At 39.3% G+C, this 24,493-nt stretch overlaps 1 protein-coding gene across 1 annotated transcript in view; it reads right to left on the bottom strand.

The window, feature by feature from the left end:
* Nucleotides 1–8,273: 8,273 nt before the first annotated feature.
* The window catches only part of DOK7 (docking protein 7), a 34,447-nt gene continuing 18,227 nt past the window's right edge, over nucleotides 8,274–24,493 (bottom strand). The window contains exons 6-9 of the mRNA XM_042470794.1: nucleotides 13,024–13,066; nucleotides 11,539–11,610; nucleotides 10,523–10,672; nucleotides 8,274–8,918 (exon numbers count right to left, since the gene is read on the bottom strand). Of these exons, the coding sequence (XP_042326728.1) occupies nucleotides 8,773–8,918; nucleotides 10,523–10,672; nucleotides 11,539–11,610; nucleotides 13,024–13,066 (411 nt within the window). The 3' untranslated portion in view covers nucleotides 8,274–8,772. The remainder of the gene's footprint in view (nucleotides 8,919–10,522; nucleotides 10,673–11,538; nucleotides 11,611–13,023; nucleotides 13,067–24,493) is intronic.

Below are 24,493 nucleotides of genomic sequence, written 5' to 3' on the forward strand. Positions count from 1 at the left end.
CAATGGAACAACTAAGTAGATTCCATTCTATTTAGAACTGCTGCTGTGTACTGAGAACAATTATTCTCTCATCCAAAGCATGAGCAAAATAACATTGCAAAGGTCAGTTGTAACTACGTATATGTTGTGCTTACTCTGAGACTAGTTCTCTGCCCATTCCTTTCTGTTGTCTGGTTACAGAGAAGAAATCCAGTGTGGCACTAGATTACCCAATGCAGGGCCAGGGCTGCTGGTTTAGTGGTCCATTTTAACTCTAAAAGTCTTGTCACAGAAACAGAGTCCTACTATCCTTGAAGTTGGCTTCCAGAAAAACCCAGAAGGCTCTGGAGGAAATCTTAATGTTAGCAAATTAGTCTGAAAACTCATTTAATGTGTTTTAAAACTGTGGTATATTTTTAGACAATTTTGTCTAAACTTAGTTTTTACACTATAAGTGACCTGTGAGTATTGTTGTTGTCTAAAAGCAAATTCATAAATTTCTCCCTCTCCTTACACAGGGGATCCGTTCTGGATCCTCCTGTGTAAGGGAAAATCCGCCTATGCTCAAGCCCCATAAGAAATAATGGGGCGTGTGCATATGGTGGTGTGGCACGCGTACCATTGTTTTTCTCATAAGCTGGAAGCCATGTAAAATGCATCTGCGCATGGCGCGGGCACACTGTACATAAGTAAAGCCAACGTACAACACACATGGAATAGTTGGGCAGTTGTCCACACCATGAAATACAAGGGGTAAAAGCATAAGGACAGAATAGGCACCCTCCTGTGGTGTGTGTGTGTGTACGCGCGTGCGTGTGTGCAGTTTCAGAGACATCATTGCATTCAGCTGTATTTGCATACTTGTATGTGTAAAGGGAAACTTAGCACATCCTGCCTATGTAGAAGCAGACATATACATCTTCAGCTTACTGGCATACTTGGAACTGGAACACCATTGATTATATTAATCATCCTAATTAATGCATAACACATTTTTGTACATTGAAGAGGGAAAGGAAAAAGTTGGTGGGTCAGGGAGAGAAGAACTCTAGCTGTCCTGCTAAACTCTGTCCCCTTCCTTCCTTTATATGTGGTAATGGATTAAAATGACTATTTTTTTGATATCTCAAGACTATGTGATTAAAAAGAAAAGAAAAGAACAGAAGACTAAGTACAAGCCTACTTCAGTTAGCAAAGCCTCTGACAAAGAGGTTCATTTTAATAGTCTTTTTTATGACTCCCCAATGCCCCATTTCACTTCTTCCTCTGTCTAAAAAAAATTTAGGCAGCATTAGCACTGGGAAGATGGTGAACAAAGTGCTGAGTTTCAGGGTTGGTTACAGCACATATTTCCAGTAAACAGCAATAAAGCTTTAGCTGGGAAAGAACGGGATTCTACTCTAACCCATCCTATTGCATCCCTGTAACAGGAAAGTAAACAGCAGCTGTCTCCAGAATTAATTACTGAGCATGTATGAACAAACCATAAATTTCTCTGGAAGCCAAGATGGCAATTGCGTGAAGATCATCAGACGGCGTCATGCAATGTCATGATAACTGCATCATTAACCCTTGAATAAAGAAGAATTTTCCCATTGCTGTGTATTCATGGAACTTTCCTATGAATAAAAAGTGATGCTAGAATTCCAATTTATTCACAGATAATGACAGTTATTGCAACGTTGTGCAATGTTGTGTGATAATCTTAATGTAATTGCATGATAGTGACGGGATCATCACACTATGCACTCAATAATTTTGCCTGTGTGAAAATTTCCTCTATTTGCTCAACTTGTATGCAAAAAACATCATACAGAGCAGGCTTGGACACAGAAGAAGGATAAATGAAGCTAGAGGAAGTAATATCAAAAATCAAAGATATGCAGATGACACCATACTCCTAGCAAAAAGCACCACAGACCTGGAACTACTATTAAGTAAGGTCAAAGAAGGAAGTGCAAAGGCTGGCTTACTGCTGAACATAAAGAAAACAAAAATAATGACGACCACAGAAGATCTACACAAATTCAACCTAGACAATGAGGAAATAAAAATAGTAAAAGAGTTCCTGTTCCTTGGATTAAACATTGATCAGAGTGGGGACTGCAGGTAAGAGATCAGGGTAAGACTGGGAATAGAGAGAGCAGCTAAGAAAGAACTAGAAAATACCCTAAAATGTAAAGATATACAGCTGAGTGTGAAAGTTAGTCTCATACAAACCAATGTATTTCCTATTACCATTTCTGGATGTGAGAGCTGGTAAGGAAAGAAGATAAGAAGAAAATCAATTCATTTGAGATGTGGTGCTGGAGAAGAGTACTGAGGATACCCTGGGCAGCCCAAAAGACAAACAAATGGGTCTGAAAACAAATCAAGCCTGAAATCTTGAAGTTGTCATACTTTGGCCACATCATGAGAAGACATGACTCATTAGAAAAGACAATAATGCTAGGAAAGGTGGAGGAATGCAGAAAGAAACAAATACCACAAGCTAGATATATGGACTCTATTAAGAAGGTCACCTATAGGTCAAGTCTGGAAAGAACAATCCACCCCTGAATTAGATGCATGGTTACAGAAAGTGATGGAAGCTAAAGAGATGGATAGACTCACAGCTTACTTAAAGAACATAGACACAGAAAAGGTAGACAAAGAATGGAACCCTATAATTCAACATTGTAAATGCAGATGGTTTACCGAAAAGGTACAGAAATAAAATAAGAATATATATATGTATACACACACACACACACACACACATATATACACGACAAATAATATGTTACACAAGATAATACATTATTTGTTAGTAATTACTTTAAATATGATAATGACTGGCGAGGATTATGAACAGGGGTAGGCAACCTTTTTGAGCCGGGGGCCGGGTTGCTGTCCCTCAAACAACTGGGGGGCCGAAGCAAAAAAATAAATAATTAAATAGTTTTTAAAAAAAATTCAATAAATAAATAAACCGGGACAAATGTAGGACAACATTTTCAAATGGTAGACACTTTTTTTAAAAAAAAGTGGAGGACACGCAAAAAAAAATTGCTGATTTTTAAAAAATGTTAATATAAATGCATGTTTCTGAGGCATCTATAGACAATTGCCTCCCTTGCCCCTGCACGCGAGAGGCCAAAGGCCCCGGCGGCAATTGGCGGCAGGACCCGGCTGGGGCTGGTCCCAAGGCCTCGCCGGACCGCATCCGGCCTGCGGGCCGCAGGTTGCCTACCCCTGATTATGAACATAATAAATGTTGACACAGCCAGAGGTACTGATTAAGAGACGTTGAGTTATGTTAAAAACCAAAGAAAACATTACATGAAGCTCAAAGGGAGAGAGGGGGAGAAGGAAGTTATGGTTTTGCTTTACTTTGTGCATACCTCTCTAGGAGAAGTATACAGAAGAGTATAGTGCAAAAGATATAAGATGTAAAACTATCAAGCTTGTAATTACCTTTATTTTATGTATATATATTAGATAATAAAATATCTTCATGGGGAAAAAAAAAGAAGGTCACAGGTATGAGTTTACAGGGTTGTGAGGAGTCTTGAAGATGTCTCATCCACAGAGTTTCCATGAGTTGGAATCAACTTGAAAACAGTTAACAACAAAAACAAACTCCTAGATAAATGTGTGTAGGATTATAATCTCTAAATCATCTTTCCCAATAACAGTCAATCTGTTTACAGCTGGGGTGAAGGTTGTTTGGCCCTGCAGATAGTATTGAACTCCCAGCAACCTTAACCAGTGTGGTCAATGGAAGAATGGCTCCATGCTGGGAGGTGTAGTCCAACAACACCTGGAGGACAAAACAATCCCCAACCCTACGTTACAGTAGTGATTTAATGTATATTAGGGCAATCATATAGATATAAAAATTATAAAAATTGTAAAGTCTGTTTTTTTTAAAAAAGTGTTTATGTTTTGACATGAAAATAGAAATGCAAGAAATTGCCAAGTGACTGCTTTTGCAATATTCAGTACACTACACCAAAACACTGATTTGATTCCCAGTGATCTTTTGACACAGAAAACAATACACTGCAAGGAATGCAAACATTTATTGCCTAAAATATTTTCCTGGAAATGATAATGCTGATTTATCTGTATAGTTTAATCTTTAAAAAAAATGTTGCAATGGTTTACAGAAAAGTCTGAGTTCAGTTTATCAAACTCTGATGCAAGAGAGAAAGAGAGTGCAAGGTAATCACTAATACTATCTCTAGAGGGAGGAGCCGACATGAAGATGTACAGGAGGGTCCAGAGGGAAAAAGTTTGAGAACAACTGCATTAATTCCTTGTTATGATTCAATTTTTCAAACAACATTATAAAACTCTACTGAATGAGTGATAATAATTTCTTAAAATTTTTATTTCAGTCACCCATTTTGAGGCAAACTTTGAAAGTACATACACAAGTCCATATTTACTTGAGGAGACATTAGTTTTGCATATATTATCTCTTCCAATACTATGTAAAAACATTTGGCTGTTTTGCATGTTGCTGAGCCTAAATTACATACATAATGAGGTAAAGGAAGTTAAGTAATACTGGCATCAACATACAGGAATAATATATAACTCTGATTCTACAGAGTAAAAGAATAAATGGGATTTGATAGCAGGGAAGATGGAATGAACATCCATTTATTTTATATGATACTGCTGAATTCAACGTTTCTAACTGCTTTCAACACAAAAAAGAAAGGATGATCCTTCAGTAGAAAAATGATTTGCATAAAAAAGAAACCCACCACCCTAGAAAATTGACATTCTATCTTTGTTGTCAAGAGATGAGATCACTATACATGGCGTTATTCAAAAGTCCAAGCAAAGCAGTAAAAATGAGATGAAATAACATCCAATTTCAGCTCAGTTGCATGTAAATTTCAAATTTCAGCTTGGTTTATGTTTGGTGCCATTGCCTAGTACTTTAACAGCACAATCTTTATTTTACTTGATATAGCCCAAGGAGGAGATGTCAGCCTGAAAATATCATCTATCATCTGAACTAAGACCAGAAACAGCAAAATGCACACCAATGACTAACATCTTAATTTTTTTCTGTTTGTTTTAACACCTTGCCTGATGAAGAAGTCAATGTGACTTTGAAAGCTTGCAACATATAATTGTGCATTTTGGTTGGACCAATAAAGGTATCAGTTTGGATGTTACTGGATTTGCTATATGGCCAGCATGGCTACCCCTGGATGTTTACTTTGATATTGTTTTGATATCCTGAATATTCTTGTCCCAATGCTACTTCTGCAATGGTTTTATTTGCAACATAAGCTGGCGAACAACAGCATGTTAGGAGCACTGATATGTTGCATATATTGCACTGTTGTTCAGATTGAGATTCAGAGCAGCAATTAAGGCAGAATGTGGGGTGGGTGAAAGAGATATAGGGATTGTCTACATTAGTTGTATACACCACACAGCCCCCAAACCACGAAACATGGTCATTCAGGATTTTCATCCCTTGGTCTTCATTTTTTTTTTAATTATCTTTTGCTCTGGCTTTTCCAGAAAACCTCAGTATTCCAGCCATGTTGCTCTACAGATGGGAATTGCTTTGGGCTTGTATGAGGTCAGAATGAGGCTGGGTGCCTTGTGCTGACCTAAGAGTGACCCGCAGTGGTGATAATGGCCAATTTGCAGGGAGTACAGTTGCCCTAATCTTCATCAGATAAAAGGGGTGCAAATTTGGGGGAGAATGCTGAGACCAGAATATTCTGGGGGCAGCCCAAAGTATCTTGGCTAGTGTAGACAGGCCCATACAGTTTTGTTCTACATATGCTAGTAACAATGCTGTTACTGCAGCAGTTAAATAAATAGAAACAGATTAGTAATAGCTTTCATTATAAGTAGTAATTTTGTGTGTTTTAACAAGTGTTTTAACTCATGTTGTCTGTTAATTGTTGTTGTCCCCTGCCTTGATCCATGGGGAAAGGCAGTTAAGAAATAATAATAATAATAATAATAATAATAATAATAATAATAATAATTAGACGAGATCAGGCGTGTTCAGGGTGGTATGGCCGTAGGCCGTTTTTTAAACTCTGTTTTTGTATTTACTGTTTGCATATATTTTATATTGTGATGGCTTTTAGCTTTTAACAATAAATATATATTCTAATTATTATTATTAAATTGCTGTTCCCCTGCAGGGCACTCTACCCCTTCCCTCTCAATTCCAGAGGATTCAAAGTTCCTCCAGAACTTCATCTTCTATTAGTGAAGGTGTGTTTTGATCAAAAGTGGTTTTACAAGCAGAATCACACCATTAGATTTGACCACTGCTTATAAACACTGGATTCAAGGAACAAAAATATGCTTGCTAGCAATATAAAGTTATGGTTGTGCTATTCATTTTCCATCTAATAGCACTAGACACAAATATGGCACTCATATACATTTTGCTGGGTTTTTAAAATCATTTTAACTGTATTTAATTTTTTTAAAATGTTGCTTGTTCTCTAAGCAACATGAAGCTGTCCTCTATTGGGCTATCATTATCATTTATATCTTCACTAGCTTACAACAAGGCAAAAATTACTATCACACAAAGAATTAAAGATATTGACTTGCAAAGTCATAGAAATCAATCACCATTACATTTTGTTATTGGGGAATCTGGGGAAACTGGAAAATGTGCTAGATATTTCAAATATTTGACCATCCCTAAGCAAAGAAGGGCTTTTATGTTGGGAAGATTAAATATTCTGCCATCAGCTGTTCTGGAAGGAAGGTACAATAAGGTATCCTATTGTTGTTGGTTTTGTCCCTGTGGCCTTGAGGAGATTGAGTCAATTACCTTATTTTCCAGAGTATAAGGCGATGGGGGTATAAGACGACCCCCCAAGTCGCCAACCGGCAGCATCCCTGGATGCCCCTGAGGGGGTCTCGCGCCAGCTGGAGGGGGCCTCTCTAGAGGCCTGAGAGAGGATCTTCGGCGGCTTGGCTCTCGCCATTTTTTCTTCAAAAGGCGGCAGGGAAGCGGCTCCAGAGCCAGCTGGGCCGAGGAAAAGAGCCGGCCCCTTACTCCTCCTTCTGAAGCCGCTGGAGGATTGGAGGATCCCTGGTGGTGGCCGCAGTGCCCCCTCTATATAGAGTTGCCCCCTCTATATAGAGACCCATGCATTTTATATAACTCCTTTGCCTTACCTGGAAGGGAGAATAAATTTTATATTAAATATTTTTTAACAGGCCATAATGAAGATGTAACTAGCAGAGTCACAAAATTTCTTGCAGCTGCTATCACCCTTCGGAGAGGCTGTTTAAAACAGATTCAGTGAACTCTGGAAGTCTAATTATGGCTGATATTGTCATTGCAGACACCATGTAATTTGCTGTATGTAATTTTCTATATATTGCTCTATTATTTTTATCAATTTCTGTTATTGATATGCAGACTATGCTAAAGAGATTCTTTGAAACATTTTTATGACCTTTTAAAACACTCTGCAAGTTGACACATGTTAGAGTTTTTATCACTGTATAAGTGGTCATTATATATTGTATTTTATCATTGTGCTGGCTGTGTGCCATAATAAATATATCTATCTAATTCTATTTTAATTCTGATCTTTTATGTGTTTTAACTTTACTGAATCTCAATTACTGTATTTTCTGGCCTATAAGACTACTTGTTAACCCAGGAAAATCTTCTCAAAAGTCGGGGATTGTCTTATATGCCGGGTGTCATCTTATAGGGCAGGTGCTGAAACTTCCAAGCCGGACTGGAGAATCTGCTGTCACCGCATATGGTGGTGGGAACTCAAAACCGGCCACAGCCGCATCCCCATCATATGCAGTGACTGTATGAAAGCAGCAAGGGTGGCGCTGTACAAGTACGGTAGAAGAAAATCCACTCACCAGGATTTGTGGAAAGAAGTGACTTAACAAGGTCCTGATGATGAGGTGAGGGGGCGCCTCACTGGGAAGGTGTAAGTGAAGGGCAGAGCAAGCTGCAGGTGTCTGGGATGCCCGGGTGATGGAAAAAAGAGTCATGTTTGTGCTACTGCCCTGATAGTCTTGGAGACAGGGAGGGCTGGGCAGGCAGGGAGAGCTGACCAATCCAAGCAGGCTTTGTATACCACACGTTTTCCTGCTAAGTACCTGCATGGCATAGCATAAGCATCTGAATTAAAATTACCATATTGAAATCAAATCTGATGGGGTTTTTTATTCTTATTTGGTGTGCGTTGGAAGAGGGGTAGCCTTATACGGCGAGTATATCCCAAATTCTATATTTTAACTGGAAAAGTTGGGGGTCGTCTTATGCGCCCAGTCGTCTTATACGCCAGAAAATATGGTAGTAAAATGCCTTGAGTCCCACTTGTCTGAAAAGATGGGGTATAAATAAAAATAATAGTAGTAAAAATAGCTTTCACTTTTGAAAAAAATGACATGAAAAGCCACCTTATCTCTTAACAAAGCAAGGTATTATGTCAGAACACAAGATGTATAAAGCAAAACTTTTGTATACTTAGCTACATTTACATCTTATTCAAATTTCTTTAAATTAAATGCCTCAGTTTAAAAATCATGTACATTTGATACATGATTTAGTAAGATATGAAAAATACAACATATGTGATCTATTAAACATGTTTACAACCAGTATTTTTTATAATCATCACACACCCACACCATGCTACCAGTTTTCAAACTGGAAATCAATAAATTGGAATGAATCTGTATAATTCTGAAAACAATGGCAGTGTTTAGTAAAATCATTAAACATTAATAAGTGCTACTGTGTTAAGGTTAGCAATTTAGTTTCTTCTATGAATAAGATGTCTGGCTGCCTTTCTTCTTCTGTTCAAGCTCTTGCAGTCGTTCTTCTCTAAACTGTGCATGTTGTGTCCCCACTTTATGGGCTGTCTCTGTTGCTGTAATATCAATCTGTGCATACTTGGTTGATTCACTCCCTGTGATAGAAAAACATTTTAACTTCTAAAATATTTTCAGGGAACATAAAGAGTGCTGTAATACTCACATTACTATCTCCCATGCAGACAAAAAATAAAGCTGATCATCTATTGGTACTATTTCTAGAACCATTTTTAGAAACAACTAGTTTAGACTTCATTGAGGCTTAGCCACAACACAATAACCCTAATGTCTTACAGGAATACTGTACTTATGCAGGAACACAATGGTATAGTTATGTAGTGTAGACACAGTGCTCCAAAATAAGATTTATAGCCATTTCTATTCCACTTATCAGTGAACTAGCACTCCCTAAGAAGTTTACAGTGTGTAAGCCAATTGCCCCCAACAAGCTGGGTACTCATTTTACTGACCTACAAAAGGATGGAAGGCTGAATCAACCCTAGAGCCCTCCGGGATCAAACTTACAACATTTTGGCTGTAGGACTGGCATATAACCACTGTGCCACCAGGACTTCTTTCTTTCTTCCCAAATGAAATCTTCCTTCAGTCCCCAAATTTCTAGCATTGTTAGACACTAAAAATCATTGTTCTTATATGTATGTATGTTTTCCCATAGTAATTTTGCCTCCCCCTTTTCTGTGGATGACTAAACTGTATTTTTAAATGTTCAGCTGAACTGAAAGTTAGGGACTGAAAAACAATTTTCATGAGGTGGGCCAGAATTCTTATTGAAAGGCAGTATCCTCATTTTGGTCTTTTGGTTTTTACCTCATGGTTTTGTTCAAACCGCAGGATAAGTTTCGGAAAAGGGTAGAATACAGCTATTTTCCCTTTCTTTGGGATTTCCTGCTGAGTCATATACTACTACAGTACTCTCAGACTTTTTCTTTATCAAGGAAAAAATTACTTTTACTCTTTGATAAAGACTACTTGGAAAAACTTTCGTGTTACAGTTAACTAATGAAGACAGCACTGGATGAAAGCCAAAGATGCATTACTTACTCCTACAGTAATAAACATTCCTATACATTCTTCTTTTTCTTCCGCTTCTTAGGCTTCCATGTGCAAAGTGTTAAAATAATGAATGCAATTATCAATGATGTGCTGCTCTCCAAAACAGGCTTGCCAAAAGTAATGACTCACTGAAGACAGAACCCTTTCCTTGCAGTAATGGCAATTCTTACACAAAATTCAGGGTGGATTTCCCAAGAACTTTCAGATGAGCTGATACTTTGATATGACTACCTGGGTTTTTAAATTGTAATGTTAATTGTTTGACGTTTTAGTTATACTGTTGGAATCCGCTTTGATTCCTTTGTGAAAAAGTGGAATACAAATAATAATAATAATAATAATAATAATAATAATAATAATAATTATTACCACCTACATCTTGCTTTACTATTTACAAACCTGACAAACAACTGGAAAAGGAGAATTCTTGGATTCAAACTGCTCTTGTCCCTCACAGAATACTGAACAAAGAAAAGAATAACCTCCAGAACTGCACACTTTGGGCTCAGATCCTGCTTCTGTGTAATTGCCTATACTTCACTTTTTTTAACCCATGATGCATAATGATGCAAAAGTAGTGCAAAAACAATAGCAGCCTGTTTGAGTCAATCTGAAACATTCCTACCTCTTATGTTTGTACCAGGTTCTTGGAGTTCCAGTTCCATGTAATGAAGCTGTTTCTTTGATGTAGGGCTAGTAGGAATATTAACATAGTTAGTCATCTCACTGCGCAGTCGATCAGAAATGGACAGATCTGCTGGATAACCTACTGCTCCTGCCAAAAAAGAAAAAGAGGAACTGGCTTTTAAAAAGCCTTTGAAAACATGAAGAAATAAAACTGAGATATGAAACTTTTTCTTCAGGTTAAAACAAGATGAGAAATTTAAATCCATATTCTCATGTCTGAAAGGGCTGTATCATTCATTTGAACAGAAAAGAACATGACAGTCTGGGTATTCAAGAGGTTCATGGAGCCACTAAATTCTCAAGTGTATTAAATTATATCAGGGACCCTCCAGTTAGACTGGACATGGTAAAAGTTTTAATCTTTTTCTCCATTTGCACCAAATGTACAATTTGAGGAAATGCAAATAATGGATGCAAAGGATGAATTTTACTCAGAACTAAAAGGGGAGGGGAGGATTAAATCCCTCTCCAGACCTTCCAAAATGTCGATTATTATCCACCTCCTTGATGCTATTTGCATTTCTGACATTCTGCAAATTAAATGCATTAGACATCATGTCTAATTTATCTATTAAAAATACAGGGTTATCTGAGGGAAGGCTTCCCAAAAGTTGTAACAAACAGTGGAACAACCTATGAATCAAAACCTAGAAATGCATAGAAATTACTAATGAGCTGAAGACAAAAGGTCCAGTTACCAATGGGATAATCAGAGGAAAAGACTTTTCCTTGGAAGACGGTATGCTTTGAAAACTGCTAGTGGCATCCTTAAATGTAAATGACTTTTTAATTTCACACTTGGGCAACTTCCATCCCCTTGCCTGAAACAAACTTCTCACACAGAGCATTTCTCCCCTTTAGAAACGAGTCTATCCATCTACTTGCTTCATCACCTACTTGCTTCAGTGAAATTACCACTTCACTATATGCTCTTTAGCAAGTATGTTCACTCACCAACTTCTTCAGGATCAGGAAGAGAGCCAGATTCTGAAGGTGGCATCATCAATTCATAGCATCCTTTAGGTCCTAGAATATAAACATATTTTCACATACTTGATCCAATTTTGAAGGATAATTTGATCAGTTATAATTATGGTTAAATTATTTCAGCTTCTTCCCTAATGATTTAAAAAGCAGAGCTAAATGAAGGAAATTAATCTCAATTAAAAAAATTGTGAACATCTTTTAAGAGTTTAAGAGTAACATTTCTAAGGGAATAAAGGTTACTTTTGTTTGAGTAGTTTTCAAAGTGAATGTATAAAATAATTGATGGGTAATGTGGAATGTGTAGTTGCAGTTTTTGAAGCTTCCTCAGAATAATGACTCCAATAATTTATATTTGGTTCTCTGAGGAGCTGTAAAGATTGGCCAAAAGGGCCACCATCAAGGTGGAGTGGTAGCATGGTGACAGCATGGCACAATCTCTGACTCCACCCTGAAGTAGTCGGGGAGCCGATAGGCCAACTATATGGTGGGCAGATCCTTGGCATTTCTTCTGTTGGGATATAGAATCACAAGGAAAATGTACAATGTGGGTTTTAATAGTAACCAGGAATTAAAGGGTTACTGTGAGCCATAATGATTAGGCATTTAAACAGGAAGTGACATCAAAAAGATAGTCAACAGATGCTGTAAAGTACTGTAGAAAGCTGCCAGTCTGAAAAGTCACTCAGGGGTAGGGTTGCCATTATTCTCTACCACCAAACAAGGACAAAATGTAGAACAAAATTTCAACCAAAATATAGAGCAAAATTTAGCCCAGAATGTAGGACATCTAAGAAAAATGGAGGACATAACTAACTAAAAGCCAAACACATTATTTTTTTTAACAAAAACATTAATATGACGCAGCACTGAAGAAGCACTGTATCGCTGTGGTGCCGTGGCTATCACAGCCCAGATCCGGCTAGGAAAGGGGTGGTATCGCGGGATCCCTTAGGGGCTGTGTGTACAGCCCCTGAGTTAGGTACTTTCTCTCTCTCTCTGCCATTCCATTTTCCTATCACTACTAATCCATCCACTTGAAATGAGCAGCTTGAAAAATGAGTAAATTTGTGTATGTACATATGGATGTGCCTTCAGGTTGCCTGTCGACTTATGGCAAATTTATGAATTTCATAGGCAGATAATACTCAGAGGTGGTTTGCCAGTTTCTTCCTCTGAAATGTAGCCTATAGCACCTGGTATTCATTGGCAATCTCCCATCCAAGCATTAAGCAGGGCTGAGCCTGCCTAGCATCTAGACATGATCTGATGCCTTTATAGTATTTAGGCCCCTAAATGCAATAACTTTGTAAGCTGAAGTTTTTTGGTATTTTTTAAAGAACCTGGCCAAATATTACAATCTGTTGGATTGAACTTTAATTTGCAATGTATTTTTATTGACTAAAAAAATTAGGAAGTTCTAACAGCCAAGAAAAAAAAATCGTTTGATCTTACCTGAGTTAGCTGGTAATACCCCAGGAGATAAAATTGGTGTTTCCTTTAAAAAGCAGCAGAGAAACAGACAAACATAATGTTACAATGACTGCACTTCTTATAAACCTGTAACACTGAAAAATCTAACTAGAGTCTGCATTACAAATATATCTTATTCCCATGAACCATAGTCCAGTTGTCCAGTTTGCAAGACAGTATGTGGAAAAATGAAGATGACAAACTAGTGGGCTTTTTATACTATACTGTTATAGTGCTATATTCCCCCTTAAGTGTCATGGCAACTTCACACAGAATCCTGGGATTTGATTTAAGGAGGGGTATTTAGAATTCTCAATCAGAAAGCTCTTGGGCCTCATTATACAACAAAATCCAGAATTACGTGGGATGTTGTCATGGTATTAAAAGTGGAATATAGCGCTATAACAGTGTATAATGTGATAGGGCCCTAGATATATTCCTGTTAGTATTTACAAATTCAGAATTACATATCATAACTGAAACACTTGCACTGAAATGGACCCTCCAGATTAAAAGATAATTACTATTACATAACTAATTCACTGTGATCTTACTTACTTACATTTGTACTGATCCATAGATCTCATAAACTTGGCATATATCCACTCAAACAAGTACAAATGACACGTTCATATCATGCCTCAATCATTATCGAATGCTTATAGTGGACATTGCTTACAAGGCTGGAATGTGGTGTTTTTTAATCTGTTATTATAAACAAGCAATGGATTCTAAGGGACAGATTTTCCCTAGGCCTTTCTGGCAGGCTGGCTGATGTTAGGGATCTGGCTCCTCTCCAAGCCAAATTACACACCTCAAGACACCTGCCCTCACCTTGCCCATTTAACTTGATTCTATTTTAAAAGAGGCATGGAGCTATATGCCATTTACATTTGGCCAGAAATTGGCAACTTCTAAGCCCCTTTGAGTTGGCTTCACCTGCCACTCACTGTGCCAGTCAAAACAGTGTGGGTCTTGATTAGAGCTATTCCTCCAAGAACTTGGCCAAGCTATGCACGAGATTTGTCTGCCTCTTGTCTCAAGCAATACAGCAAGAAGGGGACAAAAGAAATTGGTTGACTCCTGAAGGGGGCACTCTTTCTGTCAATGGCTCAGTCCTGAGCCAGCACTTCTTCTACTGTGCCTTCCCCAGTAGGAAAAGGGAAAGGAATCAAAGGCCCGTTACAGATGGGCTGAAAAGTACGCGTGGAGCACGTACTAGGGTTAAGAGGGGGCGGTGCCCTAGGCGCCCTCCCGCAACCCCAATACGTCACAACCGCGCTGCCTCATTTGGAGATGGCGCGGTCATTATATTGATGGCAGCGGCCGTGTGGAACACTTAAGGGGGAATATAGCTCCTTCCTGGGTTTGGTCCGCTGGGCACAGCCTTTAGACGGCTGCACCCAGCGGACCAAAGGAGAAAGGGGCCAAACAGCCCCTTTCTCCTTCTCCCCGCCACCGCGGGGTGTCCTTGGGGCTTGAAGCCCCAAGGACACCCCTTTCCAGGCTGCGGGGAAGGGGCCTTTTGCCGCTTCCCCGCAGCCTGGAAAGTGGCGGATCGGGGCTTCAGTGGCTGCCGCTCTGGCCGCTGAGGCCCCGATCCGGTGGGGAAAGGTGTGCCTACAGGCCGCCCCAAAGGGGCGGTCTGTAACGCGCCAAACTCAGCCACAGTCTTAAGGAGCACTGTATAAGGCCTTGGCAGAATAACAATGTGGTTTGTTCCACCAGCCTTTCCTCAGTTGGGTAAGGGAATGGAACCCTGGCTTAGAGAGTGTGCCAGACACTTTAGAACTGTTTCAGGATTGATGGGTGGAAGAAACTCAAGATTAGCAAGCAGTTCATTACGCATTTTGCCTACTTGTATCTGCATGTTTATGAAATGGTTAAAACACATCACATGAATAAATTCTAAAACAATAACAGCAACAATAACAATCCAACTGAAGCAGCTGACAATGTGATTGTCATGAAGAAAATGGCCAAATAATACACAAAATATTACAAAAGTGATTAAAGCATAACATCAGTAGATCAAAGCAGGACTGTATTCAATTAATGTAAAAATAACTACAGTATAAGATCTTTTGACACACCCTCCCTTCCAGCACAGTAATTTAAATAATTTCAAAAGGAAATGCAAAACATGTACGTATTTCTATCAAGCTTGTTGAGAATCTCTTGATGTAAGACTACTAAATTATGTAGGGTTGTGAGAATAAAAATGGATTGTAAAGTTATAAACTGGTGAAATGACAATTAATACACAGTTGGCCCTCTGTACTCAGAGATTCTGCAGCCATGGATTCAACCAACATCACTTCAAAAATGTTCACACACACACAAATATCAAAAAAGCAAACCTTGACTTTGCTGTTTTATATAAGGAACGTCATTTTGCTACACCATTGTATAAGATGGGACTTGAACATCCATTGATTTGGTATCAATTGGGGGTACTGGAACCAAACCTCAGTGGATACTAAGAGCCCACTGTACTGAGCTAGAAATTGTACTAAATTATTTTGCACAGGAGATTACTGCACTACACTCTTATAGTGCCTCTATTCCACTTTTACTGTTCTGGCTACCTCCTATGGCATTCTGGGATTTGCAGTTTAGGGAGAGGGGCATTAAGCATTCTCAGCCAGAGTTCTTAGGTCTCACTGAACTACAAACCCCAGAATGCTACAGGAGGCGGCCAGAGCAGTAAAAGTGGAATAGCAGCACTATAAGAGTGTAGTGCCATAATATATAATCAAGATTGGCATGAGCCCCCCTGTCTAAACTACATGGTACATTCTACCATGTTTTCAAGGAGATTGGAAGAAGCTCTAGCAAAGCATCTACAGTCAGTCCTCCACATCCATGGATTTTTTATCCACTGTTTCAAGCACCCATGGTTTGAAAATATTGAAAAAATGTATAAATTCCAAACAGCAAACCTTGATTTTTTCCCCCTTTTATACGGGACACCATTTTACTATGCCATTGTATTTAATGGGACTTGAGCATCCACAGGTTTTGTTATCCACCTGGGGGGGTGGGGGGACTGGAACCACAGCCTAGCAGATATCAAGGCCCATTGCATTTCTTCTCCATGGGCAGTAGCTATAAACCTGAGTTAGAGTTTGGTATGGAAATGGAACTGAGAACATTGCCAGAGGTGAAAGTGTAGAATAAATCTTTTCCTGAATATGGTCTCAAGTAAGGGAATGGGGACTTTCAAACTTTAGAAAAAGTCAGGCTTGGATTTCCTAAAAGAATTTTGTAAGTAGGGAATGAATCATAATTTTTGACTGCCAAGGGGCTTACATCTGAGTAGCCATACATAGGACTGAAAATGCAGTCACATATTAAGAGACATCTCCCTCTTATCAATATTTACAATAACATCTTTGACACATAAGTTGCAAATGAGTTATGAATTCAGAGAATTAACACAGCCAAGGAAAATAATGAATGAATAGTTAATAACAAAGACTGTCAGGTGAATCTTGCAACAAAAAATTACAGTGTATCCTCAGATCCTAAAAGGAATTCAGGGCAACAGTAAACACAGAATAGGGAGACTTGCAGTAAGACCTTTTCAGACCTTGACAGCTAGTGAGAAATTTCAGAATCTGAAACAGCACATCTGCCTTTTTGCTCTTTCTCAGCCTCCTACTATGCTATATATCACTAGGAGGGCTTCTGGCCCAAGATCTAACTTTTTTATATCTGTCTAGCAGAGACCGAAAGTGCTGGAGAATGAATTAGAAGCAGTCTTTTGTTATTTCCTTCTTGAAAACCTCTTCTGCAATTTCCAGAGTTGAGGAGAGGGGGGAATAAAATGTCCCCCACTCAACCCCTCCACCCCATTGCTGCACCTTGTTACTACCAATTTTGCTGCTGCAGTGGCAAATTTTGGCAGCATGGTGGCATCAAAATAAACTACAGTTTTCTGCTGAAAATGGATGCCCTGACTTTAACCTCCTGCCCTGCAACTGGCCTTGAAGACATTTAAGAAGAAAATGTCATTATTTTTGTGCCACCCAGATGTACAAATGAGATGGCAGAATGGTGGCAGGAGCCACAAAAAACAAGCTGGGAAATTGCTTGGAAATTGCCTCCTCCTCCTCTCTAGTGAAGATTATAATCTCACTACATACATCTCCCTAGTGCCAGCTCCTCATTCAGGATATTCACTAGGGCTGTTAGGCACTGGAGAAGGATAGTTTCTTCTCTCCATCTGCTGCTTTCCATTCCTCAAACTCCAAATACAAAACTAGCACACTAAGGGGCTATATCTCAACTGACCTCAGTCAGACTTAAATGACAGAGTCACTCAGACTGCAGAATTAATTCAGTTTTACATTGCTTTAACTGTCATGGCTGAATGCTATGGAATTCTGGGATCTGTAGTTTTGTGAGTCTATTTAGCCTTCTCTCTCAGCACTGTGGTGTCACAACAACAAATCCCAGGATTCCATAAGATGGAGCCATAACAGTTAGTATCAAATTGTGTTCATTTTGCAGTGTGGCAGCAGTCACAATGTGTCTGAGTCTAGTTCCTCTAGCATATACCTCCTTCACCCCAAGACTCCTAAATTTCATCAACATTCTGGCAACTGAAAATGAAAATGAAAACATATCAGGAGATGAGTGATGATCACCTGCAGGGCTCCAGCTAGCCTGGTACAGGAGCTTTGTAATTCTACCCAAGTTAAAGGTGGGGAGACAGGGAGGGCATAGTTAAGTAAAATTAGTGGGATGATTCTAGAGAAAACCCACTTGCTGCACATTACTATTTGCACTGTAGCACTATCCAATTGCTACAGTGCAAATAGTAATGTGCAGTAATATAAGGACAATGGATATCCCTCTATAGCAGTGATTCCCAACCTTCCTAATGCCACGACCCTTTAATACAGTTCCTCATGTTGTGGTGACCCAAACGCATGAAATTATTTTCATTGCTACTTCATAACTGTAATTAAATAGATGTTTTCCAATGGCCTTAGGCAACCCCCATGAAAGGGTCATTCGACCCCCAAAGGGGTCCCGACCCACAGGTTGGGAACCGCTGCTCTATAGCATGTACATTTCTAGCATTTACATTTCTGTACCGCTTAATGGTGAACTCAGCACTCTCTAAGTGGTTTACAATCTGTAAGCTAATTGTCCCCAACAAGCTGGGTACACATTTTACTGACCTACAAAAGGATGTAAGTCAACCTTGGAGCCCTGGGATTGAACCCACAACCTTGTGGCTGCATTACCAGCATTTAACCACTGCACCACCTCTATGCTTTCCAGAACTTAAGTACAGGAGTGGAAATCATGTGACACTCTAGATGTTGTTGGACTGTAAGTCCCAGCACTGTAACTTGCATAGTCCATGGCAGAAAATGCTGGTCATTGCAGTCCAACAATAACCAGAGACCATACATGATTCCAAGACTTGGTTTAGGACAAAACATCTGGCATTTAGCCTAGCATCAGGTCTATGACCTCCAATGGTGGACATTGATGCTTACATAGGACCTTATCACACTAGCTCAGAAATGGGATTCAAAGTAGATTTAAAGTAGGAAAAAACCCACAATTGCGGGAGGTTTTTCACACAATGTTTCCGCAAACCAGAAATAATGTGAAAATAAAGCATACGTAAAGGGGACAAAAATAACACCTTTTTACTTTCAGAACTTCCTGAAAGTAAAAAGTTGTCATTTCTGTCCCCTTTACTTTCACTTTATTTTCATGTTATTTCTGGTTTGCAGAAACGTCGTGTGAAAAACCTCCCGCATTTGCAGGTTATTTCTACTTTAAATCTACTTTAAATCCCCTTTCTGAGTGGGATTCCTCTAGTATGATGATAACAAGTGCAGCTTTTTCCAAGGGTAGCAGTGCTTGGATAGTTAAGCCAGAAGAACTGATTTGACTTAACCATGCTAAATTTGAATGTTCTTCATGTTTATATTCAAAATTATGTATTTTAACTATCTAAAACCAGACAAGGACCACCTTTGTGCCAAATTCTGGAAGCCAGTCAAACATTTTGTGGCCAAGATAAAGCATTTAAAAGGTCTCATCTTAATGTGCAAGTCAGCTATCTCAGGCCCCATACAGACAGACCAAAATAAAGCTGCTTCGGATCACCTTGGAGGTATGCTGTTTAAATTGCCAACCACCAGGCTGAGAAGTTAGCTTGTAGTTGCTTAGGTTAATAGTATAGGAAAAGAGCAGGACAGTGTTCGCTGTGCTTCCTTTTAACTGTATGTGTAGGAAGTGATTGTGGGTGGATTAAATGATTTTATGTGAGAGTAAAATGCTTTTGTGGAGAGTTCTGAGTATGATATAATTATGAACTCCTGCCTTCCAAAATACTGTCTCCCTCCCCCACATAACTCAGTTTAAAGCCCTCAGTCTACTGGCAAAAGCATTTCTGCTAGCTGGTGTGAGGTGCAACCCATCTTTTGCCAGAAGTGTCCCTTCCTGAAATCTCAGGCTGTGATCCAAGAATCCAAATCGTTCTTGGCGGCACCATCTGCAGAGCCAGTTATTTACAACTGTTATTTTTCACTCCCTTTCTGGACCATGCCCTTCAACAGGGAGAAGAAATGAGATGACAACCTGTGCATCCATCTCTTTCAGCTTCCTACCCAGAGCCTCATAATGCCTTCTGATATTCTGAAGGCTGTGCCTTGAAGTATCATTGGTTCCCACATGGACCAAAAGGAAGGGGTAATGGCCAGTAGGCTTAACAAGTCGTGTCAGCCTCATTGTCACATCATAGATTTTTGCCTCAGGGAGGCAACACACCTCCGGTGACATCTTGTCAGGAATACAAATTTAAAACAGCATTTTTGTTTGGCAGGTCAATCCAGATGATTTTTAAATTGTGAATTTAAAATTTTGAATCTTAACGTAACAAGCTGGGTTCTTTCATTAAGTTCAACAAGTGTTAATTTTTTCACAAGTAGGTTCATCCATACTTAGGGTTGCAGTCTATGAAAGACTTAGGGGCAAAACAGATGAGCATTATACACCAGCTTGGGGTGTGTGTGTGGGGGGACCATGGTGTTTAGATGATGCATACCCTGATGCTGCCCCAAACTGGTGTCATGTCACCTGCCCAACCAGATGGCAGGCAGCACTGCAGCACTCTGGTAGCATGGTGTTTATATGCCGCATACTGCAGGAATGCTGCAAACCTGCTTCATGGATATCAGTATTATAAATCTGTATATCAATATGGTTGTTAAAACTTTATGTTTTTTACAAGTGGTTTCAGCCATGTCTAGGGTTTGAGCTCATGGGAGATTTAGTTCATACAAGGAACTTCTGAAACTTGAAAAAGGTAATGTTCCCTGAAGGTATCCAACTCGTCTTTATTCCATCTGAAAACCACCGCTAACAGGTTGGATAAAGCTGCTTGCAAAAGGTAGCACATACAAAGTCTTACTATATCCTAGGGGGAATAGCTTATTTCCAAGAGAGGAAAGAATTTATTATGTAGCTGTAATATATTTATTTTGGGGATAATGGGTCTTTCATAATGTCACTTTTATACTCAGAGTTTGATGGAAAATTTTGGGAAAAACTGCAATATTGATTTTTTGAGTCAATACTTAGCTAGAATGTACAGTTTATTACTATTGATGAAGAAATATCGAAACAACAAAAAATTCTGGAGTAGTCATCTCTCTACTACCATTGCTGTCTGTTTTACTACCTACAGTTTCTACAACCTGTATTGCTGCATTGCAGCAACCATCAATGGTCCTTTTGGAATTTATATTTCTGGAACACTGGTTGTGAAGATCCGAGAAAGTGCATTCTACTATCATTTGCTATCTACCTACCACTTGTGGAAATAATTTTGCTGGAACATTTTGCTATCTACTGCTTGTGGAACTGAGGTTGTTAAGCCAGAGGAAGCACGGTGGACACAGTTTGGGATATATAGTTCTCTATAGCATTTTGCATTGTGTATCCTGTATTTTGTAGCATTACTGCAATGTGGTTACTTATACTATATATAAATATATGGTCATTGTATATATGGTAGAGTTGTGGTTTCATTCCTTTGGGACATTGTTGTGATATAGTTCATTATTATTGTTAGTTACTCCCTAGCTATTCTTTCTGTGTTTTCAGCACAACTGAATACAGTCAGCCTCTGAATCCATAGATTCTGCATTCATGGATTCAGCCAACCACATTTTGAAAATATTCACAAAGAAAAAAATATCCAAAAAGCAGACCTTGGCTTTGCCATTTTTAAAATAAAGGACACTATTTTAGTACGTCATTATATGTCATGGGAGTTGAGCATCCATGGATTTTGGTATCCATGGGGATGGGTCTCCTGGACCCAAACCTCTGGAGATACCAAGGGCTCACTGTAGTTCATGGGCTGCTAACTGCTACTGCAAACTTAATCCTGCCTATCAGAGCAAATAGGAGGAGCAACCCATTACAATATATTTCCTCCCCTGCTGGAAAATCTCCTGCTAAAATAAATATGTCTGTCTTTACTGCCTCTGTCATCAGGTTTGTTGCTGTATTGTCAAAATGCAGTGGAAACAAATGCAACAAAGCACCTATCAAAACATCTGCATCACTGCATATGTGCACCTTCTTTTAAAGGAGAAAGTATAGTTTTGTCTTATTTTTAGTGGTGTGGTGACAAACCCTAGGTGGATTCAAGTTGTTAATCTGGCCCCAATAAAAGTTGACTCTGGCTGCATCTACACTACACAATTAATGCAGTTTGACACCACTTTAACTGCCACATATCAATGCTGGAATTTGTAGTTTTGTGAAATTTTTAGCTTCTTTGTAAGAGCACAGGATTCCACAAGAGGGAGCCATGACAGTGAAAATGGTGTCAAATTGCATTAATCCTGTAGTGTGGCATCAGCCTAATTCAGCTAAGTAAGTCACAATCCTCCACTTGTCTATCATCCTCTGTTCCTCTGTAAATTGGGGGAACAATAATGATCAATAAAGGAAGACAAAATTGGGGGCATACTTATCAAATTTGCAGATGACACCAAATTAGGAGGAGTAGCTAATACCCCAGAGGACAGGATCAAGATTCAAAGTGATCTGAATGGACTGGAAAGCTAGGCCAAGGCTAACAAAATGAAATTCAACATGGAGAAATGTAAGGTACTGCACATAGGACGGAAAAATGAAATGCACAGATATAGGATGGGCGACAACTGGCTGAATGAAACTATGTGTGAAAGGGATCTAGGAATCCAAGTAGACCACAAGTTGAACGTGAACAGTGCGATGCGGCAGCTAAAAAGACCAATGCGATTTTAGGCTGCATCAATAAAAGTATACTGTCTAGATCAAGGGAAATAATACTGCCACTCTTATTCTGCTTTGGTCAGGCCTCACCTGGAATACTGTGTCCAGTTCTGGGCACCACAATTCAAAAAGGATGTGGAGAAACTGGAGCGTGTCCAAAAGAGGGCAACTAAAATGGTGAAGGGCCTGGAAACCATGCCCTATGAGGAACGCCTTAGGGAGCTGGGTATGTTTAGCCTGAAGAAGAGAAGGTTAAGAGGTGATATGATAGCCCTGTTTACATATTTGAAGGGATGTCATATTGAGGGAGCAAGGTTGTTTTCTGCTGCTCCAGAGAATAGAATGCAGAACAATGGGTGCAAACTGCAGGAAAAGAAATTCCACCTCAACATTAGGAGGAACTCGAAGGCTTTCATAGCCGGCATCCATGGTTTTTTGTGGGTTTTTTGGGCTATGTGGCCATGTTCTAGCATTTCCAGCATGTTTCGCCAGCATCTGTGGCTGGCACAGATGCTGGCGAAATGTCAGGAAGAAAATCTTCTAGAACATGGCCACATAGCCTGAAAAACCCACAAAAAACCATTAGGAGGAACTTCCTGACAGTGAGGGCTGTTCGACAGTGGAACATACTCCCTCAGTGTAGTGGAGTCTCCTTCCTTAGAGGTCTTCAAACAGAGGCTCCTTCCATAGAGGTCTTCAAACTAAATAATGATGGTCATCTGTCAGGAATGCTTTGATTTAGATTTCCTGCATGGTAGGGGGTTGGACTGGCTGGCCCTTGTGGTCTCTTCCAACTCTATGATTCTATGATCAGAACGTTACCCATAAATAAACACATTCACTTGCTGTGTCTTATTCACTTTCATTTAGGCTGTAGAGAATGACATACGTTAGCAATGATAAGCTTTTTATGGAAATAAAAATGAATGCATTTGATGGCAGAAACCATGGGGGTGTGGTGATAGACATGGAAGTCAGCAGGAGGAAGAAGCATCAAGTCCTGCATTTAAAGGGAAGTGAGCATTGGTAAGACTAACCTTTGTAACAAGTTCTCATATTTTGGAAATGCTTTAAAAATAAGTAGAATTTATAAACTAATCTGAAAGTCTAATGCTCAAATAATGCTACCTGGCTGTGTTGAATTTTGGTTCAACATACACAAGATTGTGCTCTAAGGCTTAATTAAGCTACACAAGAAATAGGCTATCAAAATTAAACATTTAGAATTTAAAGCCCTATTCACAGAATCATAGAATTGGAAGAGACCGCAAGGGCCATCTAGTCCAACCTCTTGCCATGCAGGAAATCCAAATCAAAGCATCCCCGACAGATGGCCATCCAGCCTCTGTTTAAAGACCTCCAAGGAAGAAGATTCCACTACACTCCAAGGGAGTGTGTTCCACTGTCAGACAGCCCTTACTGTCAGGAAGTTCTTCCTGATGTTGAGGTGGAATCTCTTTTCTTGTAGCTTGCATCCATTGTTCCGGGTCCTAGTCTCTGGAGCAAGTGAAAACAGGTCAGCTCCCTCCTCCGTATGGCATCCCTTCAAGTATTTAAACAGGGCTATCATATCACATCTTAACCTTCTTTTCTCCAGGCTAAACATCCCCAGCTTCTTAAGTCGTTCTTCATAGGGCATGGTTTCTAGACCTTTCATCATTTTACTTGCCCTCCTTTGGACACGTTCCAGTTTTTCAACATCCTTTTTGAATTGTGGCACCCAGAACTGGACACAAAATTCCAGGTGGGGCCTGACCAAAGCAGAATAGAGTGGCACTATTACTTTATTATTACTTATTATTATACTATTATTATTACTATTATTCTTTAAGGTTACTGTAATTCCAGGATGACTGAAAACCCACGCAGGGTTTTAAGGGAGAAGGTTTTTTTTTCAAGAGCTTGGAAATAATTTACTACAAATAAATTGCAACTGATTCCTTTGGAACAATAGGGAGGGCACAATGAAATTACATTACAATTGTAATGTGAAATGAGAAACATAATTCCTCCTATGATGTAGCTGCAACTGTTTTAGTTACTTTTTTGATCACATGACATGTTTGACGTTATGATTTAGGGTTGGCATGCACTGGAGATTAGTGGGCCATTTTTGGCCACCATGTGAGTTTGAAAAGAAATTCAACAA

Source organism: Sceloporus undulatus, chromosome 5, assembly GCF_019175285.1.
Source record: "Sceloporus undulatus isolate JIND9_A2432 ecotype Alabama chromosome 5, SceUnd_v1.1, whole genome shotgun sequence".
Classification (NCBI taxonomy): Eukaryota; Metazoa; Chordata; class Lepidosauria; order Squamata; family Phrynosomatidae; genus Sceloporus; species Sceloporus undulatus.